We start from the raw sequence: 22948 nt of genomic DNA on the forward strand, positions 1-22948 counted from the left end.
CAAATACCATATGCTAATACATATATATGGAATCTAAAAAAAAAAAATGGCTCTGATGAACCTAGGGTCAGGGCAGGAATAAAGACACAGACATAGAGAATGGACTTGAGGACACGGGGAGGTGAAAGGGTCAGCTGGGATGAAGTGAAAGAGTAGCATTGGCATATATACACTACCAAATGTAAAACAGATAGCTAGTGGGAAGTAGCTGCATAGCACAGGGAGATCAGCTCGGTGCTTTGTGACCACCTAGAAGGGTGGGATAGGGAGGGTGGGAGGGAGACACAAGAGTGAGGAAATACGGGGATATATGTATATGTATAGCTGATTCACTTTGTTATACAGCAGAAACTAACACAACATTGTAAAGCAAATTATACTCCATTAAATATGTTAAAAAGAAGAAAAAAAAGAAAGAAAATGAGAATAAAAGAAGAAGAGTTTATGGACCTCTTTCCTGAAATCCAGATCTTTCCATCTGCTGTGAAGTTGGCTATAATTCTTGCTACTCATCCCCTTGAAAGGCAACCTATGCCCCCTTCCCTTGAATCTGGGTGGACGCTATCACTGCTGGACCCATAAAATATGGCAGAAATGGTGCCGTGCAATGTCCACACCCAGACCTTAAGAGACTGGCACTTCCAGGCCTTTGGAAGCCTGGCTCTAGGTCCTGAGCCATCACCTAAGAAGTCCACCTCCCCTGAGACCGCCGTGCTGGAGAGTCCCCACGAATACACTGCAGCCAGAGTCCCCACTGAGTCCAGCCTTTCAGCCTCCCCAACCCAAGGCACCAGATCGTGGACTTTCAAGCAGCCCATCCAGTAGCTTCAGTCAGTTTCATTATGAATAGAATTGTCCAGCCAAGCCCTGCCAGAATTCCTAACCCACAAGTTCCTGAGACATAGTAAAATGGTTGTTGTTTTTGTCATGCATTTGGGGTCACTGGTTACCCAGCAATAGAAAACCAAAATATCTGCCTGTTTGTTATGTCCACTTGGATGTCCTTACCACTGAATGTGTCCAGTACTAAACTCATGTGCTTCCTTCACCTGAGCCCCTCCCAAGCCTGCTCCCCCTCCAGAGACCCCAATCTCCATAAGTAGCATCACCATGTATCAGGAACTCAAGGCAGAACCTGGGAGCCGCTCTTGGCATCCCTCTCCCTCCGCAGGCTACAACATGGATGAACCTGAAGGTCCTTGCACCACGTGAGATAAATCCCGTATGATTCCACTTATATGAGATATCCAGAGTCAAACTCACAGAGAAAGAGAGTAGAACGGTGGTTGCCAGGGGATGGGGGTGGAGGGAATGGAGAGTTGTTTCATGAGTACAAAATTTCAGTTTTGCAAAGTGAAAAAGTTTTAGAGGTGGGTGGCGGTGATGGTAGCACAATCATGTGAATGCACTAAATGCTACAGAATCGTACACTGGAAAATGGTTAAAATGGTAAATTTTAGGTTATGTGTTCATTACCACCATTAAAATTTAATTTAATTTAAAAGAATAAAAACACGAATCAGATCTTGTCACTCAGAGCATAAGACCCTTAGATGGTTTTCTGTTGCATTTAGGATTAAGTCCTGGCTTGTGGCCATGGCTTACCAGGCCACGCCTCTCTCTTCTTGCTCTCCGAGTTCTAGCCACATGGGTTTCCTTCCAGTTCTTGAGCACATCCAGCAAGCCCTACCTTGCTCTGCATCCGTGCCTTCCCCGTACCTGCTGCTTCGCCCAGACTGCTCCACTCCACCAAGAGGAGGCCTCCCCTGAACCCCAGTGTTCCCACAGCACCCAAAGTCTTCCATCATCACACCCACCACCCTTTACTGTCCACCCCACAGCTGCCAATTGCCCCACGTGGTCGTGCACACCAGCACCTCCAGCCGCTGCCTCTGCGCCAGCTCCTCGTCCCGGACAGAAACAGTTCCTGCCTCTGCCTGATGCCTTTGGCACAACATGGGATGAAGTGCAGGGTTTCAAAGTGCTGCCCATGGAGTTGGCTCAGGTCATCCTAAGACATCAGCCTGCAATGATTTCCGTCCTCTGGCTCACTCCCCAGGGAACGGAGGCAGTGCCTGGGGCCATCAGGGGCAGAGCACAGAGATGAAGAGATAAAACGTGTCCTTCTCCTGGTCCAGAGCCCTGGACCTGGCCTTCGGGTCCCAAGAGACCATCAGTTGCCACTCGATTCTAGTATAGCAGTGCTATTCTCGGTCAGGCTGGTCCAAAAAAGCAAGCCAAGTATACAACCTGGTGATCAAGCAAAAAACCAACACAGGGAAAGTGGTCTTTCTGAACTCACGGAAAAGAGAGATCTTCATACTTTGGGGTGCATAAAATAAAATACGCTTTAGGGGCTTTCTAGAACCAACTCTGACTTTATAAGAATCTAAGCTGATACACCCCTCTCTGGAATGTAAGCCTTATATAAAATGCAGCCCCATTGTAGTTATTAATATCTCTCTCTCTTGTTTTCCTGTTTTAAGTCCTTTGTTCACTGCCGCCCCCACATAGTTCCTGACACAGAGCAGGCGCCCCATAAATGTCTATAAGATGAAAGAAGAGGGCGCACCTGGAGCCACACTCTTCTGGGACCCCTTCTCCCTTCAGAACTCCCCATAACTGTCTGCCAACCTGGAGGGGGACCAAGGTCCAGGTGACCCAAAGCAAGAATCAGATTCGGTTGGCAGACACATGGCCCTTTCAGCTTCAGATGGAACCCCCAATTTTGTGGCCTTAGGGTAATATCAAAAGTTGCAGTCCCTGGACATGCACCAACTGATATTAGGGAGAGGAAGCTAAAAATCAGTAAGCTTCTGGGGAAACAGAGCAGCCCTGATGATACGGAGGCTGGTAGCAGAGAGTTGGCTGCGATGATGGGCGGGCCCCGTGGGCTGGGGCATCGTCACCATTCCACCAGCCACAGTCACTGCCGATGCCTGTGTGCACCAAAGGCTGCTTCTCCCTCCTTTTAACCCAGACCTGCCACCCTTCTATGTACCTCTAGAACAAATCCCAACAACACACAATGCTTTGTATTCCTTTTCCTTCTCACCATCCCCACCAGCACTGCCCTGGTTCAAGTTTCCATCATTTCCTATCTGGGCAGCTGTGTGGGGCTTCTGTTCCGGTTTCCCTGACTTTGATCTTACCTCCCTCCATCCTTCCTGCACGTTGCTGCTGGAAGATCATTCTAAAACACAAATCTGAGAGGGTCCTCTACTGCCTTCAGCGTGAAGACCAGACTCAGCCAGGCTTATGAAGCTCTCCTCAAGCCAGACCCGTCTAACCAGACCCTCCATCCTGCTTCCCGCCCTGCTTCACGTGTATGGAATTCATGTCAAGCTGCTCGTGCTACTCAAACAGGCCATGGTGTCCTTTGCCTCTGTGTCTTTGCACATCACGTGCCCTCTGCCCCAAGCCTTTCTTTTTCTTGCCTTGATCATAGTTGGTAAACTTCCAACTGTTCCTTGAGGCTGAAGCAGACAATATTGAGTAGCTGATTATACATCTTTTTCTACCTTGTTACCGTCCATTATAGAGGCTAGAAAGCAAACCATCCACTTCCCCCTCCTCCCTTGCAGTTAGGGGTGATCACATCAATTGCAGATATTGCCTGGCACCAATCCTTCCCTCTGTCTTCCTGTCTTGAACCCAGATGTGATGCCTGGTGCTGCTGCAGCCATCCTATGACCATGTGCCAACCACATTCAGTAGAAAGGTGAACAGTGCCTGGATCCTTGATGATAGGGTTCAGCAGCCAGGCCAACCCTGAATAGCCAACTTCCAGAATTCTTGTCTTTAAGACTGAAGATACTGCTGATCAAGCTATCTGTTATTTGCAGCCAAAATCACTCCTAATTGAGTCTCTGTCTCACCTCAAGCATCCCCTACTTACTGAAGTCCCTCTTTGACTCCATGCTCCCATTCCACCTTGCAGATAGCCCTGTCCCAGCATTTGCCATATTCACTCTATTATATTTTTTCCTTGTCTCCCTCTCCCAGTAATACTGTGACCTTTTTGAGGAAAGAGATTACGTCTTCTCACCTTTAATTCTTAGTTCCCACCCCAGTCCATGGCATACAGATACTCAGTCAGCAAATTTGTAGAATATAAGCCTATGTTCCAGTCTAATATTTTAACCTTACGTTTAAATTATTTTGATTAAAAGCTGCCTTTATTCCTTATTTGAAAACGGCAAGGAAAATAGATTAATCAGTATTTTTAAATAAAGAAATAACTCGCAGATTACCGAAATATTGCAGAGGAACAAAAAGGCTGCAATATTCCTTAAGACTCTTCTTTGGGCATTGCCCTGCAGGAAATGGGCGTGGCAGGCTGGGTCCAGGGCCCCTTCCCAGCTCTTCTCCTCTTCCTCTTTGCTACCAACTTCTCTCAGACACATATTTCCATTGGCTGCATGTGGCATCTCGCTGTCCTGGGGAGCCACGTCCCCGGCTGCAGGTCTGCTCTCGAAGCAAGAAGAAGGGAGGGATGTGGCATTGCCATTGCAGACTGTGACCACCTGCAGGGTTCTGATGTCCTTGGAGAGCTTCTCCGGCTCTCGGTGAATGGACTCAATGATGAAGAGGTTCTGGATGTACTTCTCAACAACCACCAGGATGGAGTAGGGCAGGTTGTACCAGGTGTACAGGGGGCAGGACTCGGCACAGAGGATGGCCAGGATGGAGCCCCAGGAGATGAGCCAGGAGCCGGAGGCAGTGCCCACCAACAGGTCTGCGTCCAGTTTGCGGGCCGGATTTTTGGACTCGTCTAGTGATTGCTCATCTAGCCTATAAATCCGGATCCCAGCCAGCCCTGCCGCCCCCATGAGTACGAGCAAGATGATGGCATACAGGTAGAACATGATGAGTGCTGACTCGCTCCCGGTTTTGGAACGCCCGATCCAAATCAGATACACCACCACAACCCCAATGGTGGCAGCCAGTGCGGTCAGGCCCAGTACCGAGCCCAGCATGACCCCGTGAGACCTGAACTGCATCTTCTGACGCTGATGACTGTCAACTTTGCGCCCGATGTTTTTCCACAGGACGTAGAGCATCGTGGAGGCCAGTATCTGATATTCTATGTTGAAAGGGTAGAGGTAGTAGATCCCGTGGGAGATGGCAGAGCAGAGGGTTGGGGGTGTGCAGTTACATGGAGGCGTGTGGTCATCTAAAACTAGCGGGGAGACAGACCACAGGGAAGGACAATTAGAACATTCAGTGGCGAAGCAGAAAACCACAAACAAATACTCTCACTGTGGATTCATGCTTGGGTTTGCCATTGAATTAAAAGCTTTATTTCATGGCTTTTTGTCACGTTTCATATCATGGCTAAATTGACAGCCATGAACACCCCCCAAAGAGTACTAATTACACGAATTAGATCTTATCCATACATCAGAATATTGTCCAGCCATTGCAAATGGTATTTTAGAAATTTACTCATCAGCATATAAAGACGTTCAGAAGACACTGTTGAACAAAAGCAGCTGCGAAAGAGGCTGGAGTACGGCTCCGTTTTTATCAATTATAGATATCTTGGTGATGTATACATACAGAGACAGAGAGATAGGGAGGTAGACAGACATAGAAAAAAATTGGAAGGACATAAACTAAAATGTTAACAATGGTTATCTCTGGGCGGGAAAATGGCAGGTGAATTTTTTTTTTTTCAGCAAAAGAAACTTCTATTGAGATATAATTGACATACGACCTTATGTAAGTTTCCCTCTAGATTTTGCTTCGCTGTATTTTCTAAACTTTCTATATGAATATGATTGACCTGTGTGATTTTTAAATTACTTTTTAAAAACAACTTTGTGGGGGAAAATGCCCCTTAGCAGCAAAAATTTTCCTCTTGAGAATATCCGAAGCCAGCAAGTGTGGCACGAGACAGGCCCCACCTTCTGAAAGACACTTGGCAATGGTATAAAGGACCATTTCATAACAAGGAGGGGAAAAGCTGTAAGTAATTAATGAAATATGCAACAAAAGCCTTAAAGATGATATAAAGTCTCTGGCCTATAATTCCAATCTATTCTAAAGGACAAGTCAAAAATATAGTCAAAGCATTAGGTAAAATTTTGTTGTGAGTTTTTGAGAAAGAAAGAGAAACACCTCAATGTGTAACAATTTAGAAAGTGTTAAATGAATTTTGGTACATCCTTACAATAGAATAGTAGGCAGCCATTAAAAATTATAATTGTGTTTTAATGATACAAGAAAATAATTGTTACAATAACAATGGGAAAAAAGTAAGAACAAATTGTATATCCGGTATTTTTAAATGCATACCACAACACAGAACTCAGTTGTGAAACCAATTTAGAGGGTAGCAAACAATATATTTTTTAATGGAATTGCAATGGAATAAAACAGGATTGAATGAATGGAATCAAATACAATAGAAATTTGAGTGTCTCTGATATAGTAAGATTGTTATTTCATGTGTACACACATACAGGTATGTGTTCATTTGGGTTGCAATGTAAAATCTATTTCTTATTGTATGTTGTAGAAAAAAATGATTGAATATGTACAGTATGATCTCAACTATAAAAAAATACATAGCACAAAGACCAAAAAATAACCAGATGTTAACAGCATTTAAGTGCACTTCTGTGTAGGTGCTATTGTGGATTTTTTCTTTACGTTTTGTCATTGTTTTAATTTATGATATGTTTTAATTTATATGATACTACTTATAATCAGACAAAAAAGCTTAGCATTGATTACCCTCACTTTTGCAGAATTAATTACCTTAGCATTAATTACCCTCACTTTTGCAGAATACTGCAATTTTCAATTCAAAAGGAGTTTCCCCAACACTTGTAACACAATACAATACAATGCAAAAGACAAGGGAAATACTCAGGAGAAAAGGTTCAGATTAACAGAATGTTAGAGCTGACAGAGTCCTTTTTTATAAATTAATCTAATCCCATCTTCACCAAGGTCTCTGGAGCAAGATTGCTGGAATTCAAATCCCAGCTCAATCGTCCATCTGCTGTGTGATCTTGGGTTAGTCACTTAACTTCTCTCTGGCTCAATGGCTTCACCCATATAATGAGGTCACTGTTGCCTACCTCAGAGTGTTGGGACAAGAGTTTAATGTGCCAGCCACTCAGAAAATGCTTAATAAAACTTTTTGTTATTGTTGTCACTGCTGTTACTGTTATTGATACCAGTGAGGAGACGGGTCCCAAAGAGAATGGCCTTCCCAAGAGTGGGCTGCTTGTTAGGGGTGGTGAAGAAATGTAGTGTGTCCCCCTAATTTTGTCATCCCCACTGCACTGGTGAGGAAACGGGTTTAAAGTTGCTCTCTGGGACTGACCTGGGTTTGTGCAGAGAGGATAGATGTGCATTACATTAAAGCTGGAAGGACTCATGGAAAGTACATGGTTCAAGTCCCTTCACTTCATAAAAGAGAAAAGGGAGGCTCGGAGTGGTTGAATATTTTCCAAAGGTCACACAGCTAGAAGGTGATGGGAACAAGACCCAAACCTGAGACATCAGTCCCCTGTACATTGCACCTTCCCTACCCCACATTCTTCTCAACCCCAGTGTTCTAATATAGAAGCAACAGGTCACAAACGCTAAAGAATTTTGGAAGAAAATGAAGAGTCATGAGACAGGCACTCCAATAGGAACAAGGGGGGGATAAAGATGGGCCAAAATTATAAACTAAGTAGAGTTAAATAAAAACTTCAAATGAACGAAAATCAATTAACCACAACATACCATTAGACTTCTATGGACTTTTTAAAGCTATACTTTTAGTAGAAAGAACTGGTAATAGAGGTTTAATTAAAAACACAAACAGAAACAACCACCAATCTTCCAAGGTTGTAAACAAAGACATTCATTTCCATACCAAACTGGACCATGAGAAATGGTGATCAAAATGATGACCCCTGGATCTGACAAGTCCCTGAGTCACTGAAGAAACCTTTAATTATGCTCAGCACACCCTACTTATGGAAGCAGGATGAGAGACTTAGGAGGTTTTGAAAGATTTTCAACAACAGAGGATTGTCTGGCCGATGTTGCATTGGGTGGACCCTGCAGGTCTTTGAAACCCATACCTCCATCTATGGACATTCTGGTCTCTGCAGGTTTCCGAGCTGTTCCAAGATGGCAGCTGGGCAACTCTTGCCACTCACCTATTGTTATGTTCCCGAAGCCCAGGGTGATGAGCCGTTCCTTGTGCTCGTTAAGTTGGTGCTTTGACTCATTCAGGATGCTGTTCGCCCAAAGAAGCAGGTTGGTGAACACTGAGTGGATCACCCCAAACCTGAAAAACACAAGGACCCACTTCCTGAGCAGCCCTGGGAAGCTCCTAGCCCCGTGAGGTGAGATGGAGACACTGCACACATGTACACGGGCACACACACAAGCCTCCTTCTTAGCAGTGATTGTGATGTCATCTGGCAGCTCAGGCTCTGGTCCTGAGGGTCCCCTGTCTGGCAGTTCCATGGGACCTTCCAAAACCACAGCCTTGGCATCCTGCCTTAATCTTGAACCTGCCAGTACTCAACTCATTGTCTACGGGACAAAACAAAACAAATAAAAATCTGGGTCTTGGAAGCAGGGATACAGGGATGGAAATTTACTAAAAACGGGCAACCTACCCCACCATACCCCAAACCCTTTCTTCCAAAAGGGAATAGAACAATGAAGGAAAGATGAAAGGGCTACTTTGGAAATCTGGAGAACTGGGTACGCCTTTACTGTTGGGTTGCCAACCCAATGATCATTATCCACGCCCTCTGTCTTACCACTTACTTCTAAAGACACCAAAACCAACCAGAAGCTCACCATCTGGCCTCCCTTGAAGTTAAGCATGGCCACTGTGGCCAGTAGGATGTGAGATGAGGTCTACTGGGCACTACTGAAAAGCTTTTGCTTTCTTGATGGAAGAGATCAGAATGAGAAAAGCCTACTTATTCTTCTTCTCCCCCTTTTTTCCAGCCTTCAATGCAGACATGAAGGCTGGAGTTTTGGCAGCTATCTTGTGACCATGAAGCAACAAGCATGGGATGAAACCCTCACCCACTGAGGGTGGCAGAGTGGAAACATAGAAAGATCCTGCTCTGTGACGACACTGTTGAGCTGCTGGAGTCTCGGATAGGTTCAGGAATTAGGCCATATTATTTACAAATAGAATATGTAGCTGCATTTGGGGTTTGAAAGTTAGGAAGCGACAAGGCTGTTCTAGTCTGACCTCAGAGTTCTGTCCTTGCCTCTGACCACAGTGTTCTGTCCTTGCCTCTGACCACAGTGCCTCCTAAAGAAGAAGAAAAGAAACGACAGGGAGGGTGGACTCTGGACTCTGGAGAACAGAGGAGGGATCTGGGGCAATATGGTTCCAATGGAGTCACTGTCTGTTTCAAAACCGCCAAAGATTCCCCATGGCTGCCAGTTTAAGATGTATTCACTTTGGTAGCTTCCAGGGTGCTTAACAATGGGCCTTGCATGGAGCAGGTGCAGCAAGTACAGGTGATTTGAGAGAGGAATTCCTTGAAACCTGTGTGTAACTGATCACTTCTCAGTTGGAGAGCAGAGGCCCAGAGGATGTGAGCCCCCTCCCCATGTAACCAAGAGCACCCTTGTCCATAATCTCCCTACAGGAAGAATGGTACAGTTGGGTCCTCAACCCTGACCTTGCCTCTCCTCTGAGTTTTAACCCCAGATGACCCCCTGGGGTTCCCACGAGCAACCGCAAGCAAAGTCTTTCCTCATTTGAACTCCAGCTTCCTTTGGCAACTTCCCAGTGTCGAGGCACAAGTGGGGAAGGAAACAGCCGCCTGGGGGTGTCTGAGTCAGCTATTTGCCCATCTGCTTGCCCCTCATGCTTGCCCAGTTGCTATAGATTGTGGCCAGCCTTCCCCGGGACATCTGGGAAGCATTGTATAGAGCCTTTGACAAATGCAGACAATGCTGTTTGCCTCCGGCTGGCTGGCTTTTCTTTTACTTATAATGCACACAGCTCCCCTTTCTTCTCCTCTTTCCTGGTCCAAATGGCGTTGTCTCAACCCAGGTCCACTGAACCTGAGCAGGTAATACTAATGCCGCCCACAGCTGCTGGCTGTTCTGCCACAAACGCTCCCTGCGAGCTGGCAGCCTCCTGTTGATTTGATCTGGAAATTGTCCTACCAACTAAAGGCAAGCGTTGTTTCCTCATGCCAAGCTGCCTTTCTCACACTTGGATCCGATAACCCCAGACCACAATAAAGAAGGGTTCTGTGAGCCGTTCTCTAATCTCAATTTATGTTTCCAGGTCTTTTTTCAGAACTGCTGCTCCTCAAAACTTCATTCTTGAGAAAAGAAAAGGACTCAAACCAGTAAGAGGAATTCTCACACCAGGAGAAAAGTCCTTGTATGTACTAAAAGCATGGATAGTGGAATATTGGCTCGAAAGATCAGAAAAAAGGGTAAGTCCAGGAGAGGGAAGTTTTGAAAACTCCAGGGCATGGCAAGAAATGTCAATGAATAAAGCAGGCCTGGGATAACATTAGGGAGTGCTGGGGACTGTAGCTAACTGAGCAGCCACCCCCCCCCCATCTGGAGGGAACAACCCCAACTTGGCTCTAGCTCTTTGTTGCCATGCACATTCTGGATTATCAAACCTCCCAATTTTTTAAGAGACGTCTAAATCTAAAACTGAAAGGTGGGATTTCCCTGGTGGCGCAGTGGTTAAGAATTCGCCTGCCAATGCAGGGGACACGGGTGCGAGCCCTGCTCCAGGAAGATCCCACATGCCGCGGAGCGGCTAGGCCCGTGAGCCACAACTGCTGAACCTGCGCTCTAGAGCCCACAAGCCACAACTACTGAGTCCGCGTGCCACAACTACTGAAGCCCACGCGCCTAGAGCCCGTGCTCCGTAACAAGAGAAGCCACCGTGATGAGAAGTCCATGCACCACAACGAAGAGTAGACCCCACTCACCACAACTAGAGAAAGCCTGCACGCAACAACAAAGACCCAGTGCAACGAAAAAAATAAATTAAAAAAAAAAAACTGAAAGGTAGTAACTCAAAAATGGTTAACACTTTGCCCTATTTAAAAAAAAAAAACAAAACAGGCTAAATCAAGTTATAAGCATATCTGGTTCAAACCACTCACTATCCAGCTTAGGAAAGATGCCCAGAGACAGGAAGAAACTTGTCTCCAATTGCTCAACAAGCAAGGCCAAGGCAGGACTAGGCCCCAGTCCTATAGGGACTTTTTCAGATGAAAAATCCTGGTGGGAAATGTCTGCATACATGGCCTAGAATAGCATTATCCCCCAAAAGATAATGCAAGGCACTGATGTGAGTCACATATGTAATTTTTAATTTCTTAGTAGCCACATTTAAAGAATAGTAAAAAGGAACAGGTGAAAATAATTTTAATAATATTTTGTTAATCCCAATATATCTAATATACTGTGATGTCAACTAATCAAAGAGAAAGATTTCACCCAGCAAACCCTGCTGGCCACTGCAGCCACTGCAATGCCATGGAAATAGCAGTAGATTTAAAGTCAGCAGTCAGATCCTGCCCAGCTATGCACAGGGGAGCTGCCTGACCTTGGACATTTACTTCATTTCTCAGTTTCCTCATCTCAAAGTGGGATCATGATCATACCTACTGTCCCTGACAGGGCTACTGTGAGAGGTTCTCATAAGTAACACATGTAAAAGAAAATGCTTTATGAATGGGAAAGCCCATTTCATTCAGCCAGGAGTTCCCAGTAGGTCAAACTACCCAATATACATTTGTTGAAAACATCTCACCCTTTATCCCCACAATCCTACTTCTAGGAATTTAACTCAAGAAAATAACCAGAGGATAAACAACAAGGTCCTACTGTATAGCATAGGGAACTACGTTCAATATCCTGCAATAAATTGTAATGGAAAAGGAATATACACAAGTGAATCACTTTCCTAGACAGCAGAAATTAACACAACATTGTAAATCAACTATACTGCAATAAAATAATTTAAAAAAAGAAAAGAATCAGAGATGTTCAAAAATATTTTTAGCCAAAGATGTTCATCACAGTACTATTTATAATAACAACAAAAACTTTCAGAAAAATTCGATGTCCAACAAGATGTGTTATGGATTGGATTGTAGCCCCTCAAAATGTACATGTTGAAGCCCTAACCCCCAATGTGACTGTACTTGGAGATGGGGTACAAGGAGGTAATTAAGGTTAAATGAGGTCATAAGGGTGGGGCCCTGATCCAATAGGACTTGTGTCCTTATAAGAAGAGGAAGAGACACCAGAGAGGTCTCTCTCTCCCTGCCCAGAGAAAAGGCCATGTGAGGACATGGCAAGAAGGCAGCACCTGAAAGTCAGGAAGAGAGCCTCACCAGGACCGAAATTGTAAAAAGGAAAAAAGAAAAAAAATATATATATCTATTCACTGAAAAAAGACTGGAAGAAAACAGACCAAAGTGTGAATAGTAGTGACCTCTGGGTAGCGGCTGTCTTAGCTGTGGTTGCTATAACAAAGCAACAGATATTTATTTCTCACAGTTCTAGAGGCTCAAAGTCCAAGAGCAAGGTACCAGCAGAGTTGGTCTCTGGTGATGCCTCTCTTCTTGGCTTGCACATGGCTGCCTGTCACTGTGTCCTCACGTGGCCTTTCCTCTAGGGGCACTTTGTGCAGGGGTCGAGGAGGGGGGAGATCTGGTGTCTCTTCCTCTTCTATAAGAACACTAATCCCATCATGGGGAATTAGTGGGACCTAATGACCTAACTGCTTCCCAAAGGCACCACCTAATACCATCACATTGGGGGTTAGGGCTTCAACATATGCATTTGGGGGGGACACAAACATTCAGTCCATAACAGTGGCATTATGATGATTTTTAATTACACTGTACCCTTACAAGTTTTATCAGGAAAAAAAAAAAGTGACATTTTTTTAAAGAATGTCTATGGAATAGATGAAGTGAAACCCATGCCCCAGAACAAAATCAGCAAGTGTTCTCCTCAAGCTGCGAGTGGAGCCCAGGCTCACTGATGGAAGGAGGACCAGGTGACCTGGTCCAGCACACAAAATAGGAGAAACTGGATGGGAATCCCCAGCTGGCCACTTGCACTCTGGAGACCCAGCTAAGTCCCCTAACCTGCCACATCCATTTAATGCAGAAAAGAATAGTTACCATAGTTACCCTGGCAGAGCCTGGATTAAATGTGAGGATGGATGTGGAAGTCTTTGTCCTGCCCTAAGGCACAATTAAAGCTGCCTTTGCTGGGTCATCGGGGCCTGGACTTCATTTGTCCCTGACTTATCCATTGGACCCCATTTGTCCATTCTCCTCCCCTGGAGGCAGAGCAGTGACGCCTTCTGCCAGGAGGCGTGGCTTCTCGTGTTAAGATGGGAGTTAAAGATCACTGCCAAGGCCACTGCTTGGGGCTGCACAGGGGAGAGCACAGGCTGCACATTCCTGGAATGATGCTCAGATGCCTGGATATCTCAGCCCATTACCTCTGCATATCACCACCAGTGCCTGGCAGCAGGCTCTGCACACAGTAGGAGCTCAATAGATGCCTCACTCCTTGTCGAAGCTGATCCTTTTTGCGTAATGAGGTTGGTGAAAGTTATTTCTAATTCAATAGTCTGTTAAAATAGTTCCAACCAGTGGTCTTTCATAAGTCACTCTCTTAAATAGCAGATTTCATTTCAAAAGGTACTGGGGGACTTTTCTGTTCCTCACTGACAGTTTATATGATGAGGGATCTTTCTAGAAACCAAATAGTGATCCCTTGATTCCCCTGTATGTGTGCACAGAGGCTTTCTTACATGATAATCATACCATGCGTTTAGGTAATTCACCCTCTTATCCTGTAGATTCTCTGCCTTGATCTTCACAATCATCTCGAGGGAGAGGTGATCAGAGATAATAATAGAGCCAACACTTACTGAGTCCTTGTTCTATGCCAGGAACAAGCTTTACATCAGTTATTTCATCCAGTCCCCAGAGGTTGGCTATGCTATTATCTCCATTTTACAGATGAGAAAAACTGAAGCTCATAAAGGGGAAGTTTCTAAGACAGCAGAAGTGAAATCCAACCCACAACACCCTACTTCCAGAGATGTCCCAGAGAGGGCAAAGCGGAGGGTCCCCTTCCCAGGCCACAAATGAAGGCTTTGCTTGTCAGGATGGAGAGGAGCTTCGGTCTCATTTAAAACCCAAGCAAGCTAGTTGGCAGAGTCCAGACTGTTGCTTTTTCGCCACGGCTGACACCGTATCATAACTCAGAAGACACAACGTCCACCAGTGACCAGGAAACCGAGGGCTTGCAGTGTGCTCAGAGCCGTTTCAGGAGGTGAAATCCGTTACAAACAAACAAGAAGATGTGATCATTCATTATAAAGTGCTTTGTAAAATTCACATTTACAGAATAATAAAGTCAGTTCAAACCCCACCCCCAAAAAACCCCAATCAAGATGGCAGTGATGAGTTTTGTTTGTTTCAAATGAACATTAAATTCAACACGTAAGCAATTACCCATGATTTTTACCTTTCCAGTGTTTTGAAAGATTGGATGATATCCTTTGCGTGCCCCCAAAGAAAGTACACCTAAACGGAAATAAAGGAAGAAAAGAAAGATACATCAATGGGAAAGCCATCACTGTATTTGCACCCTTGAGAAGCTATAAAACCTAAGGGAAAGGTGTGAAAAATTTTGGGAAAGTCAGTGCAGTGACCTCCCCCACCCCAAAATGGCAAGTCACTATCCTCATCTCAGGTGGCAGTGCCATTCCCGGGGGTGTTGGGGGGAACAGTGCTGCAGGGGCACTGCCGTGAGAATCAGATGAGGCCTCCAGGTTTAGGAGGAAATAGTGACGAGTCTGCCGTGGGGTGGGGCTTGGGGAGTGGCAGCCTGCCTACCATAACCCCTGTTCACGTGTTTATGTCATCCTTATCAGGCTTCATTTGAGAAATATTCACTGAACCGTTACTACGTCAGTGGCCGGAAACCAGATTCTGAGCACTTTAAATGAGGAACAGAATTAGTTCAAGCTGGTCTTTTATTTCACTCAGTTATATAGGCTGCCCAGGCCCCTGGCCATGCAGTCACTAGAAGCAACTCAGGATGGGGGCCGTATCGGACCCGTGTGCAAATCCTGGCTCTCTCGGCCTTGGGCAGGTTTGTTTTCCCATCTATGAAATGGGTATGATAGTGGAACCTACCTTGGAGGGTGCTGTGAGCAGTGAAATAGGATAATCCATGTCAACTACTTAGAACAGTGCCTGGAGCAGGTACCTTTTCAGGAAAATCTCTCTGCTCTCAACTCACTCATCTGTGGACATTGAATGAGCACCTCCTCTGTCCCAGGCACTTTCTGAGCTCTAGAAGCATGTGGGGCCTTATTTAGACACAAACACATGTTTAGCACCTACTACGTGCCAAACACAGCTGGGCACTTTATAAATTTGTCTCATTTAGCCTTCATTTTCAATTAAGTGTCATAAAAAAGAAAATCAAACAACACACAAGAAATTACACTTACACATACTCTCTCTTCCACATCGTTTCACCTAAGATTTACTATCCTGCTCTGGAAAACACTTTCAGGCATGATTCTCGAAACACCTAACAATTTAAAAAACAGATAGTAGTGACTCCTGGTAAAGAGGACATTCAACCCAACAATAGGGAAACATTGAAGTAAATTAGCTTTTATCTATGAATTCTAAGTTAGAGGACCACTTATCTGATGCCTTGATAAAGACTACATAGCAACACAAAAAATGTTTACGATTTTTTAAGTGAAACACTCAAAACAGTAAATTCTGCCCCTTACATGTAGAACTTTGCCAAGAATGTACACTTGAGTACAAAGAATGGAGGGAACACATAAAAACAGCAACAAATATTTCAGTTAATGGGCTTACAGACACTTTTTTAGTCTCTTTTTCAATTTTTTCAGTAATGTTATACTTCTTTTTTTTTTTTTTTTTTGCGGTACGCGGGCCTCTCACTGTTGTGGCCTCTCCCGTTGTGGAGCACAGGCTCCGGACGCGCAGGCTCAGCGGCCATGGCTCACGGGCCCAGCCGCTCCGCGGCATGTGGGATCTTCCCGGACCGGGGCACGAACCCGTGTCCCCTGCATCGGCAGGCGGACTCTCAACCACTGCGCCACTAGGGAAGCCCTATACTATATTTTTTAAATAAATATTTTTTTAATTACCATACAACCCAGCAATCCCACTTCTGGGTACAAATCCAAAAGAACTGAAAGCAGGGTCTCAAAAAGATATTTGTACACCCATATCCACAGCAGCATTATTCACAATGGTCAAAAGATGGAAGTAACCCAAGTGTCCACACAACACGTGGTCCATCCACACAACGGAATAGTATTCAGCCTTAACAAGGAAGAAAATTCTGACACATTACGACATGGATGAACCTTGAGGACATTATGCTAAGTGAAGTAAGCCAGTCACAGAAGGACAGATCCTGTAGGATTCCATTTGTCTGATTCAAAGAGACAGAAAGTAGTCACATTCATAGACATGGAAAGTTGAATGGCAGTTGCCAGGGGCTAAGGGTGGTGGGAATCAGGAGTTAGCGTTTAAACAGGACAGAACTTCCTTTGCAAGATGAAAGAGTTCTGCTGATTGGTTGCACAACAATGTGAATATACTTAACACTGCTGAACCATACACATAAAAATGGCTAAGGTGGCAAATGTTATGGTATGTGTACTCTACCACAATTTAAAAATAAATAGTATGTTTTAGAAAGTAATGTTTTGTATTCTCCCATCGTCTAATGTCGCAAATGCACGTAGTAAGTGTCCAACAGGTATAGGAAGATTGATTAATTGACCTACTGACCAAATGCCTTAAATAAGGAAGAAAGAGATCCCCAACCCACCAAGTAACAGTTTTTGAAAACTCACTTCTGTCCAGGTCCTTCCTCTGCCCAGAACCTTCAATGGCTCCCCATTGCCCTCAAGGTAAAGTCGAAGCTGCTAAGTGGCTGTCAGCCTTGACCAAACGCTCACTGCAAAGTGCTCTACACACAGCACCTTAATCCTCACAATGACCCCGTGAAGGAGGCATTTTTACAGATGAGACTCATGAGGCCTAGAGAGGTTAACACATTTGCCCGAGGTCACACTGCTGGTGTGAGCCAAAGCCAGGTAGTCTGACCAGAGTCCATGCTTATAAGCCCTGCATTAAACCATGGCTCCAGTCTGGGCCCGTCACCCCTGCTCACCACCCCCCACGGGCCACACATCTTCCCCCCATCTGGTGGAGAGACTTCACAGCCCCACATGTCCTTTGTAATGGTGTCTGACACACCACACCCCTCTCTCCTTGACAACCACCCCGTACCCCAAAGCCAGTGAGAGGCCCTCCCTGGCACCCGCTCTGGGCGATTATGTCAAAGCATTGACAGTGCGGACAGAGTCTGTTTTGGTGATTGTCTCCCGCTCTGACACCTCCACAGGGCACAGACCACAGCTTTTCAACCCTGGACTCACAGTACTGAACACAGGGTTTTGCCCCCTGTGGAAGGGAGGGAGGGAGAGAGAGAGAGAGTAGAGTGGAAGGAGGGAGGAAGGTGGGGGAGGAAGGAGGGAAGGGGGAAGGGAGGGAGGAAGGAAGTTCTTTCTGGTCCCCTAAGGCTTTCCATGTTGTCACTGGCATCACTATAAGACTTTCATCATAGGATTGGACGCCCCTGGAATAAATATTCCTTTACCGGCATTTCCAGAACAAAGTACCACAGACTGGATGGCTTAAAACAACCAAAATTAATTTTCCCATAGTTCTAGAAGCCGTAAGTCCGAGATCAAGGTATTGGCAGGTTGGTTCCTCCTGAGGCCCCTCTCCTTGCCCTGCAGATGGCCATCTCCCTTCAGCATCCTCACACTGTGTGTCTGGGTCCTTCCCTCCTCTTCTCATAAAGATGCCAGTCCTATTGGATTAGGGACCACCCTCATGACCTTATTTAGCCTTAATTACTGCCATCAAGACCCTATCTGCACACAGTCACATTGTGAGGTCCTGGAGGTTAGGACTTCTTCAACATCTGAATGCAGGGGACACAATTCAGCCCTCAACAACTCTCAAAACGCAAGGCGACCCGTTCAAACAAGTCTCCCTGGAAGCTGCCACCCTGTTCCACCGATGTTGCCACCCTGTTCCTCCCGCAGCGGCAAACTGCTGTCAGGCTCGTCTCTCACAGAGCTTCACTTGTGAGAGTGTGTTGATCTCAAGAAGCACCGTAAGGTCACCAAGAGCTGACTGGCAGTCACCCGGGTGCAGAGCGGAGACCACTTTCTTATAAAAGACTGAGATTAAAAATGGCATCCTTGGCATTCGCAGGTGAGAAATTGGTCCTGAAGGATGTTCCTAAATCGGGAATGCAGAAATATTTTGAGCAATGACAGTACCCCTGGACCAAGTTCATGGTCTTTCTGGGTGACTTCTGTGGAGAAGAACCATGGACAATGTAATATATATATATATATATATATATATATATATGCGCATAAGATTGTGTGTGTGTGTATATATATATATATGTATGTATAAAGAATGTATTCAATATATCTGTCAAAGAATGTGTGTGTATATATATATAAAGAATGTGTATATATATATATGTATAACTGAATCACTTTGCAGTACAGCAGAAATTAACACAACGCTGTAAATCAACCATATTTCAATTAAAAAAAAAGAATCATGGCGTCTTGGCTGTGACTTAGGGCAAGTCATTTGTCCCCTCTCCTTCCTTAGTGTGACAATCCGACAGTTGTTCTCGTGGAGTTGTTGAAAGCATTACATGAAGTGAAAATGAAAAGTACTTTGCAAAAGTCCTATAGACATACTACTTATTACTTTTACTGTTATCTCAACTCTGATAGCCATTTCCAGGGATTTCTGCCAAGGATGGAAGCTACACTGGAGATCCATCTAAGGTTTTTTCAAACATGAGATTTTTCTGATTCTAAGCTATAGGTTTAAATTATATATCAAATCCTTATTTCTTACCCACACCAAGTTGACCAAGGCTGAGAATGAACCTCTCATTCATTTCTAAAGAATTTAATCCACAAGTAAGCAAACAACAAATGAACAAAGAAAAGGTCTCAGTGACTCAGAGGAGGGACTGTAATGGCACAAAGTTTCTTTTGGTGGTGAATAAAATGCTCTAAAATGGACTGTGGTAATGGTAGCACAACCCTATGAATATACTAAACCACTGAAATGTACACTTTAAATCAGTGAATTGTATAGTATGTGAATTATATCTCAATAAAACTGTTAATTAAAATTCCCCAGAGCCTTTTCTGGTGGACTCTGACTTGGCCGAGTTTCCTGATTCTTCATCAGTGTAAGTTCTGCCACTTAAGATTCCCACAAAAATGGCCAAGAGGACACAGTCCCACTTTACAGTGCAGGCAGCTGAAGGACTGTTTTATATACCCTGGGATACACTTAACAGGAATCCAGGCAACAAGGAACAAGCAACAAGTGTCGTGTGGTTTACCTGCAACAGAGTATGTACCGCATGGGTAACAGGGAAAACTCCTTCTGTGGCTGATAAACATTCAGAAAATCCAACGAAGTACCCAATTTTAAGGCATCCCAGGATGACGGTAATGACTGCAAACAACGTGATACTACCTAAATTGGGGGAGGGGGAAGGGTAGAAATACACACATATAAGTGTTAATATGCACTAATATCATTTCAAAATAAATTATATTAAACCTTCACATAAATGGTCAAATGATTTTTGACAAGAGTGCCAAGACAATTCGATGGGAAAAGTACATTTGTTTCAACAACTAGTGCTAGGAAACTGGGTATCCACATGCAGAAGAATGAAGCTGGAGGCTTACCTTATAGTATATCAAAAATTACCTCAAAATGAATCAAAGACTTAAATGTAAAACCTAAATCTATAAAAATCTTAGACGAAAACATAGGGGGAAATCTTTATAATGTTGGATTTGGCAGTGACTTATTGGATATGACACCAAAAGCACAAGCCACAAAAGTAAGAAATAGGTAACTTGGGCTACATCAAAATGAAAAGAAATTATGCATCAGAGGACACTATCAACCCACAGAATGGAGAAAATGTTCACAAATCGTATATCTGATAAGGTGTGAGGGCCCAGACTCTATACAGAACTACAATTTAACCATTAATTAAAAAAAATAAAAAATAAACGAAGGATTTGAACAGACATTTCTCCAAAGAACATATGTAAATGGATAAATTAATACATGAAAAGATGCTCAACATCACTAATCATTAGGGAAATGAAAATCACTATGAAATACCACCTCAGGGACTTCCCCGGTGGTCCAGTGGTTAAGACTCCATGCTTCCACTGCAGGGGGTGCAGCTCGATCCCTGGTCAGGGAACTAAGATCCCACATGCTGTGTGCCATGGCCAAAAAAAAAGAAAAGAAATACCGCTTCACGTGCATTAGCATGGCTGCTACCCAAAAAAGAGAAAGAAAAGGGGTGGGGGGAGGGGGGAAGGAGAGGGGGAGGGGAGCGAGGGGAGGTGGGAAAGGAAGGAAGGAAGGGAGGGAGAGAGGGAGGGAGGGAGAGAAGGCGTGGGGAGAGAAGTAAAATAATAACAAGTGCTGGCAAAGATGTGGAGAAATTGGAACCCTTATACACTGTTGATGAAATGTAAAATGGTGTAGCCGCTATGGAAAACAGTATGGCAGTTTCTCAAAAATTTAAAAACAGTAACTCCACATGGTCCAGCAAGATACCCAAGAGGATCAAAAGCAGGTACAAAAGCATGTACACCCATGTTCATGGCAGCATTATTCACAATAGCCTAAAGGTGAAAGCAACCCAAGTGTCCATCAATAGATGAACAGATAAAGCGTGGCAGGGACTTCCCTGGTGGTGCAGTGGTTGACAATCCGCCTGCCAACGCAGGGGACGAGGTTCAAGCCCTGGTCAGGGAAGATCCCACATGCCGCGGAGCAACAAAGTTCGTGAGCCACAACTACTGAGCCCGCACACCTAGAGCCCATGCTCTGCAACAACAGAAGCCACCGCAATGAGAAGCCCGCGCACTGCAACAAAGGGTAGCCCCTGCTCGCCGCAACTAGAGAAAGCCCACGCGCAGCAACGAAGACCCAATGCAGCCAAAAATAAATAAATAAATATTTAATAAATAAATAAATTTATTTTTTAATTGCCCTGTTTTTTTTTTTAAAAGTGTGGCATATCTGTGCAATGGAATATGATTCCGTTTTAAAAAGGAAAGGCATTCCGACCCCTGCTACACCGTGGATGAACCTTGAGGACATTATGCCAAGTGAAACAAGCCAGTCACAGAAGGACAGATGCTGCATGACTGTGCTCCTAGAAAATGCCTTAGAATAGTTCAATTCATAGGGGGAAAAAGCAACATGGTGGCTACCAGGGGCTGGGGTGAGGGGGAAGTGGGGAGTTATTTAATGATACAGACTTTTAGTTTTACAAGATGAAAGAGTGTTGGACATTACAATTGTAATGAGTTCACAATATGAATGTACTTAACACCACTGAACTGTACACTTAAATGATTACGTTGGTAAATTGTACGTTATGTCTATTTTATCACAATTTAAAAAGTTTTAAATATATATAAAGCAAATTCTACTATTGGCCTCACAAGCTGAAAGTAGGAGACAATATTATGTCTTTCCTCTAGAAGTTTTCCCCCCAAAATGATCCATCTAAGAGTGTCACTGTTCTGCTCAAAAATCTCAGTTCTCTGATCCTAAATTCCTGCTCTAAATAATAAAAGTAAGGGGTATAAGGTATACAGGAACTTTCTGTACTATCTTTGCAATTCGTCTGTAAAATAGAAGGTTTATTTTTTCAAAATGATAGGGAGGGGTCTAGAGCAGTGGCATGAAAAGGGCTGTGCTAGTGAAGTGAAGAAAGGCAAGTTCTCTGATGGTACATCCAGCATAATTGACAACGAATTAAACAAACAAGAAATATGCATATGAATAAGACTGGGAAGGAATATGCAAAATACATTAAAAAGAAACTCGTAACCAAATGAAAAAAAATAGCAAGAAAACCATAATGATGGTGGGGACTTGATCGATGTCACAGTCCCTAATCCCCCTTCTGGGCCAACATTAACCACCATTCATACATTCTCTCCCACGAACAGAGGAAACTGGATCGTGTTTGACATGAATTATGGCAAGAGAAGAGAGAAGGGCATGAGCCATACAGGGAGCTATAATATTACAGCTCTGGCCTAAGAAGCCTCCAGTGAAGAGTAATGCAATCGCCTGGCTCCTTTCCATTGCTCAAAGCATTATAGAAACAACTCTAAGTCACATTTTCTTAAATCCTGGAAATGCCCCAGTGAAATCAGAAACTTTGTAAGAGTGGAGAATCAATCCCAGGGCTTTGAAATGGTTTGATAAATGCATGGTTCGTTTTGATTACAAAGAGAAATAGCAAGATGAGGTGAGGCAGCCTGGTTGGGTGGCAAGGGCACAGGCTGTAACTCTGGGAACCTGGCTGTGCCACCAATGGAACATGGGAGTTCAGACAGGTCACTTCCATGCTCCCGGCCTCGGTTTTCCCATCTATAAAATGAGATTGGTCCACAGCAGTGGCTCACAAACTGCAAGAGAATCACCTGGAGGGCTTGTTAAAACACAGAGTGCTGGGCCGCACCCCCAGAGTTTCTGATTCAATAGATCTGGGGTGGGGCCCCCAAATTTGCATCTCTAACAAGTTCACAGGTGGGGTGATCTGGGACCCCACCTTGAGAACCACTGATCTTTGCCACCGACATTTCAAGAGTTGTAACAAACACATCACGTGCCTTCTCACGCTCTTAAAGCCCTTCCTTCCTTCATCCGTCCTTCCATCCATTTATTTGTACAACAAATATTTTAGGGACTCATACTGTGCATGA

General features: G+C 44.4%; 1 protein-coding gene across 1 annotated transcript in view; it reads right to left on the minus strand.

Moving 5' to 3' along the window:
* The window catches only part of OTOP1 (otopetrin 1), a 42970-nt gene that overhangs the window by 10458 nt on the left and 9564 nt on the right, over nt 1–22948 (minus strand). The window contains exons 2-5 of the mRNA XM_060147056.1: nt 19528–19664; nt 14530–14588; nt 8169–8299; nt 4254–5182 (exon numbers count right to left, since the gene is read on the minus strand). Coding sequence (XP_060003039.1) covers nt 4254–5182; nt 8169–8299; nt 14530–14588; nt 19528–19664 — 1256 coding nt within the window. The remainder of the gene's footprint in view (nt 1–4253; nt 5183–8168; nt 8300–14529; nt 14589–19527; nt 19665–22948) is intronic.

This window comes from Lagenorhynchus albirostris, chromosome 4, assembly GCF_949774975.1.
Source record: "Lagenorhynchus albirostris chromosome 4, mLagAlb1.1, whole genome shotgun sequence".
Taxonomy (NCBI): domain Eukaryota; kingdom Metazoa; phylum Chordata; class Mammalia; order Artiodactyla; family Delphinidae; genus Lagenorhynchus; species Lagenorhynchus albirostris.